Genomic DNA, 10,886 nt, shown 5'->3' on the forward strand with positions numbered 1-10,886 from the left:
CAGACTGTCATCTACATACAAACACCCCCTAACAAGAGGATCAGACTGTGTCCTCTACATACAAACACCCCCTAACAAGAGGATCAGACTGTGTCCTCTACATACAAACACCCCCTAACAAGAGCATCAGACTGTGTCCTTTACATACAAACACCCTCTAACAAGAGGATCAGACTGTGTCCTCTACATACAAACACCCCCTAACAAGAGGATCAGACTGTGTCCTCTACATACAAACACCCCCTAACAAGAGGATCAGACTGTGTCCTCTACATACAAACACCCTCTAACAAGAGGATCAGACTGTGCCCTCTACATACAAACACCCCCTAACAAGAGGATCAGACTGTGTCCTCTACATACAAACACCATCTAACAAGAGGATCAGACTGTCATCTACATACAAACACCCCCTAACAAGAGGATCAGACTGTGTCCTCTACATACAAACACCCCCTAACAAGAGGATCAGACTGTGTCCTCTACATACAAACACCCTCTAACAAGAGGATCAGACTGTGTCCTCTACATACAAACACCCCCTAACAAGAGGATCAGACTGTGTCCTCTACATACAAACACCATCTAACAAGAGGATCAGACTGTCATCTACATACAAACACCCCCTAACAAGAGGATCAGACTGTGTCCTCTACATACAAACACCCCCTAACAAGAGCATCAGACTGTGTGCTCTACATACAAACACCCTCTAACAAGAGGATCAGACTGTGTCCTCTACATACAAACACCCCCTAACAAGAGGATCAGGCTGTGTCCTCTACATACAAACACCCCCTAACAAGAGGATCAGACTGTGTCCTCTACATACAAACACCCCCTAACAAGAGGATCAGACTGTGCCCTCTACATACAAACACCCCCTAACAAGAGGATCAGACTGTGTCCTCTACATACAAACACCCTCTAACAAGAGGATCAGACTGTGTCCTCTACATACAAACACCCCCTAACAAGAGGATCAGACTGTGTCCTCTACATACAAACACCCCCTAACAAGAGCATCAGGCTGTGCCCTCTACATACAAACACCCTCTAACAAGAGCATCAGACTGTGTCCTCTACATACAAACACCATCTAACAAGAGGATCAGACTGTGTCCTCTACATACAAACACCATCTAACAAGAGGATCAGACTGTGTCCTCTACATACAAACACCATCTAACAAGAGGATCAGACTGTCATCTACATACAAACACCCCTAACAAGAGGATCAGACTGTGTCCTCTACATACAAACACCCCCTAATGAGCATCAGACTGTGTCCTCTACATACAAACACCCCCTAACAAGAGGATCAGACTGTGTCCTCTACATACAAACACCCTCTAACAAGAGGATCAGACTGTGTCCTCTACATACAAACACCCTCTAACAAGAGCATCAGACTGTGTCCTCTACATACAAACACCCTCTAACAAGAGGATCAGACTGTGTCCTCTACATACAAACACCCCCTAATGAGCATCAGACTGTGTCCTCTACATACAAACACCCCCTAACAAGAGGATCAGACTGTGTCCTCTACATACAAACACCCTCTAACAAGAGGATCAGACTGTGTCCTCTACATACAAACACCCTCTAACAAGAGCATCAGACTGTGTCCTCTACATACAAACACCCCCTAACAAGAGGATCAGACTGTGTCCTCTACATACAAACACCCCCTAATGAGCATCAGACTGTGTCCTCTACATACAAACACCCCCTAACAAGAGGATCAGACTGTGTCCTCTACATACAAACACCCCCTAACAAGAGGATCAGACTGTGTCCTCTACATACAAACACCCTCTAACAAGAGCATCAGACTGTGTCCTCTACATACAAACACCCTCTAACAAGAGGATCAGACTGTGTCCTCTACATACAAACACCCCCTAACAAGAGCATCAGGCTGTGTCCTCTACATACAAACACCCCCTAACAAGAGGATCAGACTGTGTCCTCTACATACAAACACCCCCTAACAAGAGGATCAGACTGTGTCCTCTACATACAAACACCCCCTAATGAGCATCAGACTGTGTCCTCTACATACAAACACCCCCTAACAAGAGGATCAGACTGTGTCCTCTACATACAAACACCCTCTAACAAGAGGATCAGACTGTGTCCTCTACATACAAACACCCCCTAACAAGAGGATCAGACTGTGTCCTCTACATACAAACACCCTCTAACAAGAGGATCAGACTGTGTCCTCTACATACAAATACCCCCTAACAAGAGGATCAGACTGTGTCCTCTACATACAAACACCCCCTAACAAGAGGATCAGACTGTGTCCTCTACATACAAACACCCCCTAACAAGAGGATCAGACTGTGTCCTCTACATACAAACACCCTCTAACAAGAGCATCAGACTGTGTCCTCTACATACAAACACCCTCTAACAAGAGGATCAGACTGTGTCCTCTACATACAAACACCCCCTAACAAGAGCATCAGGCTGTGTCCTCTACATACAAACACCCCCTAACAAGAGGATCAGACTGTGTCCTCTACATACAAACACCCCCTAACAAGAGGATCAGACTGTGTCCTCTACATACAAACACCCCCTAATGAGCATCAGACTGTGTCCTCTACATACAAACACCCCCTAACAAGAGGATCAGACTGTGTCCTCTACATACAAACACCCTCTAACAAGAGGATCAGACTGTGTCCTCTACATACAAACACCCCCTAACAAGAGGATCAGACTGTGTCCTCTACATACAAACACCCTCTAACAAGAGGATCAGACTGTGTCCTCTACATACAAACACCCCCTAACAAGAGGATCAGACTGTGTCCTCTACATACAAACACCCCCTAACAAGAGGATTAGGCTGTGTCCTCTACATACAAACACCCCCTAACAAGAGGATCAGACTGTGTCCTCTACATACAAACACCCCCTAACAAGAGCATCAGACTGTGTCCTCTACATACAAACACCCCCTAACAAGAGGATCAGACTGTGTCCTCTACATACAAACACCCCCTAACAAGAGGATCAGACTGTGTCCTCTACATACAAACACCCCCTAACAAGAGCATCAGACTGTGTCCTCTACATACAAATACCCCCTAACAAGAGGATCAGACTGTGTCCTCTACATACAAACACCCCCTAACAAGAGGATCAGACTGTGTCCTCTACATACAAACACCCCCTAACAAGAGGATCAGACTGTGTCCTCTACATACAAACACCCCCTAACAAGAGCATCAGACTGTGTCCTCTACATACAAACACCCCCTAACAAGAGGATCAGACTGTGTCCTCTACATACAAACACCCCCTAACAAGAGGATCAGACTGTGTCCTCTACATACAAACACCTCCTAACAAGAGCATCAGACTGTGTCCTCTACATACAAACACCCCCTAACAAGAGCATCAGACGGTGTCCTCTACATACAAACACCCCCTAACAAGAGCATCAGACTGTGTCCTCTACATACAAACACCCTCTAACAAGAGGATCAGGCTGTGTCCTCTACATACAAATACCCCCTAACAAGAGGATCAGACTGTGTCCTCTACATACAAATACCCCCTAACAAGAGGATCAGACTGTGTCCTCTACATACAAACACCCCCTAACAAGAGCATCAGACTGTGTCCTCTACATACAAACACCCCCTAACAAGAGCATCAGACTGTGTCCTCTACATACAAACACCCCCTAACAAGAGGATCAGACTGTGTCCTCTACATACAAACACCCCCTAACAAGAGCATCAGACTGTGTCCTCTACATACAAACACCCCCTAACAAGAGGATCAGACTGTGTCCTCTACATACAAATACCCCCTAACAAGAGCATCAGACTGTGTCCTCTACATACAAACACCCCCTAACAAGAGGATCAGACTGTGTCCTCTACATACAAACACCCCCTAACAAGAGCATCAGACTGTGTCCTCTACATACAAACACCCCCTAACAAGAGGATCAGACTGTGTCCTCTACATACAAACACCCCTAACAAGAGCATCAGACTGTGTCCTCTACATACAAACACCCCCTAACAAGAGGATCAGACTGTGTCCTCTACATACAAACACCCCCTAACAAGAGGATCAGACTGTGTCATCTACATACAAACACCCCTAACAAGAGCATCAGACTGTGTCCTCTACATACAAACACCCCCTAACAAGAGGATCAGACTGTGTCCTCTACATACAAACACCCCTAACAAGAGCATCAGACTGTGTCCTCTACATACAAACACCCCCTAACAAGAGGATCAGACTGTGTCCTCTACATACAAACACCCCCTAACAAGAGCATCAGACTGTGTCCTCTACATACAAACACCCCCTAACAAGAGCATCAGACTGTGCCCTCTACATACAAACACCCCCTAACAAGAGGATCAGACTGTGTCCTCTACATACAAATACCCCCTAACAAGAGGATTAGGCTGTGTCCTCTACATACAAACACCCCCTAACAAGAGCATCAGACTGTGTCCTCTACATACAAACACCCCCTAACAAGAGCATCAGGCTGTGTCCTCTACATACAAACACCCCTAACAAGAGCATCAGACTGTGTCCTTTACATACAAACACCCCCTAACAAGAGGATCAGACTGTGTCCTCTACATACAAACACCTCCTAACAAGAGGATCAGACTGTGTCCTCTACATACAAACACCCCCTAACAAGAGGATCAGGCTGTGTCCTCTACATACAAACACCCCCTAACAAGAGCATCAGACTGTGTCCTCTACATACAAACACCCCCTAACAAGAGCATCAGGCTGTGCCCTCTACATACAAACACCCCCTAACAAGAGCATCAGACTGTGTCCTCTACATACAAACACCCCCTAACAAGAGGATCAGACTGTGTCCTCTACATACAAACACCCCCTAACAAGAGGATCAGGCTGTGTCCTCTACATACAAACACCCCCTAACAAGAGGATCAGACTGTGTCCTCTACATACAAACACCCCCTAACAAGAGGATCAGACTGTGTCCTCTACATACAAACACCCCCTAACAAGAGGATCAGACTGTGTCCTCTACATACAAACACCCCTAACAAGAGCATCAGGCTGTGCCCTCTACATACAAACACCCCCTAACAAGAGCATCAGGCTGTGTCCTCTACATACAAACACCCCCTAACAAGAGGATCAGACTGTGTCCTCTACATACAAACACCCCCTAACAAGAGGATCAGACTGTGTCCTCTACATACAAACACCCCCTAACAAGAGCATCAGGCTGTGTCCTCTACATACAAACACCCCTAACAAGAGGATCAGACTGTGTCCTCTACATACAAATACCCCCTAACAAGAGGATCAGACTGTGTCCTCTACATACAAACACCCCCTAACAAGAGGATCAGACTGTGTCCTCTACATACAAACACCCCCTAACAAGAGCATCAGACTGTGTCCTCTACATACAAACACCCCCTAACAAGAGGATCAGACTGTGTCATCTACATACAAACACCCCCTAACAAGAGGATCAGGCTGTGTCCTCTACATACAAACACCCCCTAACAAGAGCATCAGACTGTGTCCTCTACATACAAACACCCCCTAACAAGAGGATCAGGCTGTGTCCTCTACATACAAACACCCCCTAACAAGAGGATCAGACTGTGTCCTCTACATACAAACACCCCCTAACAAGAGCATCAGGCTGTGTCCTCTACATACAAACACCCCCTAACAAGAGCATCAGGCTGTGTCCTCTACATACAAACACCCCCTAACAAGAGGATCAGACTGTGTCCTCTACATACAAACACCCCCTAACAAGAGGATCAGGCTGTGTCCTCTACATACAAACACCCCCTAACAAGAGCATCAGACTGTGTCCTCTACATACAAACACCCCTAACAAGAGCATCAGACTGTGTCCTCTACATACAAACACCCCCTAACAAGAGGATCAGACTGTGTCCTCTACATACAAACACCCCTAACAAGAGGATCAGGCTGTGTCCTCTACATACAAACACCCCTAACAAGAGCATCAGACTGTGTCCTCTACATACAAACACCCCCTAACAAGAGGATCAGACTGTGTCCTCTACATACAAACACCTCCTAACAAGAGGATCAGACTGTGTCCTCTACATACAAACACCCCCTAACAAGAGGATCAGACTGTGTCCTCTACATACAAACACCCCTAACAAGAGGATCAGACTGTGTCATCTACATACAAACACCCCCTAACAAGAGGATCAGACTGTGCCCTCTACATACAAACACCCCTAACAAGAGGATCAGACTGTGTCCTCTACATACAAACACCCCTAACAAGAGCATCAGGCTGTGTCCTCTACATACAAACACACCCTAACAAGAGGATCAGACTGTGTCCTCTACATACAAACACCAAAGGGGATTAGTGAATTTTCCAGTCAAACATTTTGAAGCAGTTTGCACACAGTTTTTGAATGTGGGCAATCAAGACTGTCCATAACCATGCCTGTTAACCACAGCCAGCCGCAGGCCGCCACTAACCAAAGCCAGCCGCAGGCCGCCACTAACCAGAGCCAGCCGCAGGCCGCCACTAACCAGAGCCAGCCGCAGGCCGCCACTAACCAGAGCCAGCCGCAGGCCGCCACTAACCAGAGCCAGCCGCAGGCCGCCACTAACCAGAGCCAGCCGCAGGCCGCCACTAACCAGAGCCAGCCGCAGGCCGCCACTAACCAGAGCCAGCCGCAGGCCGCCACTAACCAGAGCCAGCCGCAGGCCGCCACTAACCAGAGCCAGCCGCAGGCCGCCACTAACCAGAGCCAGCCGCAGGCCGCCACTAACCAGAGCCAGCCGCAGGCCGCCACTAACCAGAGCCAGCCGCAGGCCTCCACTAACCAGAGCCAGCCGCAGGCCTCCACTAACCAGAGCCAGCCGCAGGCCTCCACTAACCAGAGCCAGCCGCAGGCCTCCACTAACCAGAGCCAGCCGCAGGCCTCCACTAACCAGAGCCAGCCGCAGGCCTCCACTAACCAGAGCCAGCCGCAGGTTGCCACTAACCAGAGCCAGCCGCAGGCCTCCACTAACCAGAGCCAGCCGCAGGCCTCCACTAACCAGAGCCAGCCGCAGGCCGCCACTAACCAGAGCCAGCCGCAGGCCTCCACTAACCAGAGCCAGCCGCAGGCCTCCACTAACCAGAGCCAGCCGCAGGCCTCCACTAACCAGAGCCAGCCGCAGGCCTCCACTAACCAGAGCCAGCCGCAGGCCGCCACTAACCAGAGCCAGCCGCAGGCCGCCACTAACCAGAGCCAGCCGCAGGCCGCCACTAACCAGAGCCAGCCGCAGGCCGCCACTAACCAGAGCCAGCCGCAGGCCTCCACTAACCAGAGCCAGCCGCAGGCCTCCACTAACCAGAGCCAGCCGCAGGCCTCCACTAACCAGGCCGCCTCCGCTAACCAGAGCCAGCCGCAGGCCGCCTCCGCTAACCAGAGCCAGCCGCAGGCCGCCTCCGCTAACCAGAGCCAGCCGCAGGCCGCCTCCGCTAACCAGAGCCAGCCGCAGGCCGCCTCCGCTAACCAGAGCCAGCCGCAGGCCGCCTCCCCTAACCAGAGCCAGCCGCAGGCCGCCTCCACTAACCAGAGCCAGCCGCAGGCTGCCTCCACTACCCAGAGCCAGCCGCAGGCCGCCTCCACTAACCAGGGCCAGCTGTAGCCTGCCACTAACCACAGCCAGCCACTAACCACAGCCAGCTGTAGCCTGCCTCTAACCACAGCCAGCTGTAGCCTGCCACTAACCACAGCCAGCTGTAGCCTGCCACTAACCACAGCCAGCTGTAGCCTGCCACTAACCACAGCCAGCTGTAGCCTGCCACTAACCACAGCCAGCTGTAGCCTGCCACTAACCACAGCCAGCTGTAGCCTGCCACTAACCACAGCCAGCTGTAGCCTGCCACTAACCACAGCCAGCTGTAGCCTGCCACTAACCACAGCCAGCTGTAGCCTGCCACTAACCACAGCCAGCTGTAGCCTGCCACTAACCACAGCCAGCTGTAGCCTGCCACTAACCACAGCCAGCTGTAGCCTGCCACTAACCACAGCCAGCTATAGCTTGCCACTAACCACAGCCAGCTATAGCCTGCCACTAACCACAGCCAGCCACTAACCACAGCCAGCTATAGCCTGCCACTAACCACAGCCAGCTATAGCTTGCCACTAACCACAGCCAGCTGTAGCCTGCCACTAACCACAGCCAGATGTAGCCTGCCACTAACCACAGCCAGCTGTAGCCTGCCACTAACCACAGCCAGCTGTAGCCTGCCACTAACCACAGCCAGCTGTAGCCTGCCACTAACCACAGCCAGCTGTAGCCTGCCACTAACCACAGCCAGCTGTAGCCTGCCACTAACCACAGCCAGCTGTAGCCTGCCACTAACCACAGCCAGCTGTAGCCTGCCACTAACCACAGCCAGCTGTAGCCTGCCACTAACCACAGCCAGCTGTAGCCTGCCACTAACCACAGCCAGCTGTAGCCTGCCACTAACCACAGCCAGCTGTAGCCTGCCACTAACCACAGCCAGCTGTAGCCTGCCACTAACCACAGCCAGCTGTAGCCTGCCACTAACCACAGCCAGCTGTAGCCTGCCACTAACCACAGCCAGCTGTAGCCTGCCACTAACCACAGCCAGCTATAGCCTGCCACTAACCACAGCCAGCTATAGCCTGCCACTAACCACAGCCAGCTATAGCCTGCCACTAACCACAGCCAGCTATAGCCTGCCACTAACCACAGCCAGCTGTAGCCTGCCACTAACCACAGCCAGCTGTAGCCTGCCACTAACCACAGCCAGCTGTAGCCTGCCACTAACCACAGCCAGATGTAGCCTGCCACTAACCACAGCCAGCTATAGCCTGCCACTAACCACAGCCAGCTGTAGCCTGCCACTAACCACAGCCAGCTGTAGCCTGCCACTAACCACAGCCAGCTGTAGCCTGCCACTAACCACAGCCAGCTGTAGCCTGCCACTAACCACAGCCAGCTGTAGCCTGCCACTAACCACAGCCAGCTGTAGCCTGCCACTAACCACAGCCAGCTGTAGCCTGCCACTAACCACAGCCAACTGTAGCCTGCCACTAACCACAGCCAACTGTAGCCTGCCACTAACCACAGCCAGCTGTAGCCTGCCACTAACCACAGCCAGCTGTAGCCTGCCACTAACCACAGCCAGCTGTAGCCTGCCACTAACCACAGCCAGATGTAGCCTGCCACTAACCACAGCCAGCTGTAGCCTGCCACTAACCACAGCCAGCTGTAGCCTGCCACTAACCACAGCCAGCTGTAGCCTGCCACTAATCACAGCCAGCTATAGCCTGCCACTAACCACAGCCAGCTATAGCCTGCCACTAACCACAGCCAGCTGTAGCCTGCCACTAACCACAGCCAGCTGTAGCCTGCCACTAACCACAGCCAGCTGTAGCCTGCCACTAACCACAGCCAGCTGTAGCCTGCCACTAACCACAGCCAGCTGTAGCCTGCCACTAACCACAGCCAGCTGTAGCCTGCCACTAACCACAGCCAGCTGTAGCCTGCCACTAACCACAGCCAGCTATAGCCTGCCACTAACCACAGCCAGCTATAGCCTGCCACTAACCACAGCCAGCTATAGCCTGCCACTAACCACAGCCAGCTGTAGCCTGCCACTAACCACAGCCAGCTGTAGCCTGCCACTAACCACAGCCAGCTGTAGCCTGCCACTAACCACAGCCAGCTGTAGCCTGCCACTAACCACAGCCAGCTGTAGCCTGCCACTAACCACAGCCAGCTATAGCCTGCCACTAACCACAGCCAGCTGTAGCCTGCCACTAACCACAGCCAGCTATAGCCTGCCACTAACCACAGCCAGCCACTAACCACAGCCAGCTATAGCCTGCCACTAACCACAGCCAGCCACTAACCACAGCCAGCTATAGCCTGCCACTAACCACAGCCAGCTATATAAGCCCCAAGCCCTAATAAGCCCCAGACGCATGTCAGCCATGTGGCGAATTAACCTGATAGCTGAGAAAGAAGCTGGCATTCTCATAGTAGAACTGCTTGTGGCCATCACTACAGACATTAAAACAAAGGCCAACTTTACCTGCACATGTCTGGCAGCGTCCACTCCTTTCTACCACTCCTTGTCGAGGGTCCATCAAGCCTCCAAGCTTCGGGCGTCCACCCTCCGTTGTCTCTGGATATTTAATGCCCCCTTCAGTGACAGACATTCGTTTCTGTAAAACAAAAACATGACCTCACTGTAACAGACTGCAATTACTGTACAACAGAAAACCAGTACACAGACTTCTTTATATAGCACCGACAGCTGCAGCACTGTACATGGTAGACAGTAATGTCACTTAATGTCCTCAGAGGAGCTCACAATCTAATCCTACTATAGTCAGTCTAATGTCCTACCATATTATTATTATTATGTATTTATATAGCACTGACATCTCCTGCAGCACATTACAGAGTACATAGTCATGTCACTGACTGTCCTCAGAGGAGCTCACACTCTAATCCTACCATAGTCCTAGTGTAATGTCCTACCATATTATTATTATGTATTTATATAGCACTGACATCTTCTGCAGCACATTACAGAGTACACAGTCATGTCACTGACTGTCCTCAGAGGAGCTCACACTCTAATCCTACCATAGTCATAGCCTAATGTCCTACCATATTATGTATTTATATAGCACTGACATCTTCTGCAGCACATTACAGAGTACATAGTCATGTCACTGACTGTCCTCAGAGGAGGTCACACTCTAATCCTACCATAGTCATAGCCTAATGTCCTACCATATTATTATTATGTATTTATATAGCACTGACATCTCCTGCAGCACATTACAGAGTAC

The 10,886-nt window shown here is 50.7% G+C and overlaps 1 protein-coding gene across 1 annotated transcript in view; it reads right to left on the reverse strand.

The window, feature by feature from the left end:
* POLR2A (RNA polymerase II subunit A) overlaps window positions 1-10,886 on the reverse strand; it is a 127,497-nt gene that overhangs the window by 109,968 nt on the left and 6,643 nt on the right. Inside the window, exon 2 of the mRNA XM_068273793.1 lies at window positions 10,118-10,250. Within this exon, the coding sequence (XP_068129894.1) occupies window positions 10,118-10,250 (133 nt within the window). The remainder of the gene's footprint in view (window positions 1-10,117; window positions 10,251-10,886) is intronic.

Source organism: Hyperolius riggenbachi, chromosome 3 (assembly GCF_040937935.1).
Source record: "Hyperolius riggenbachi isolate aHypRig1 chromosome 3, aHypRig1.pri, whole genome shotgun sequence".
NCBI classification, from domain to species: domain Eukaryota; kingdom Metazoa; phylum Chordata; class Amphibia; order Anura; family Hyperoliidae; genus Hyperolius; species Hyperolius riggenbachi.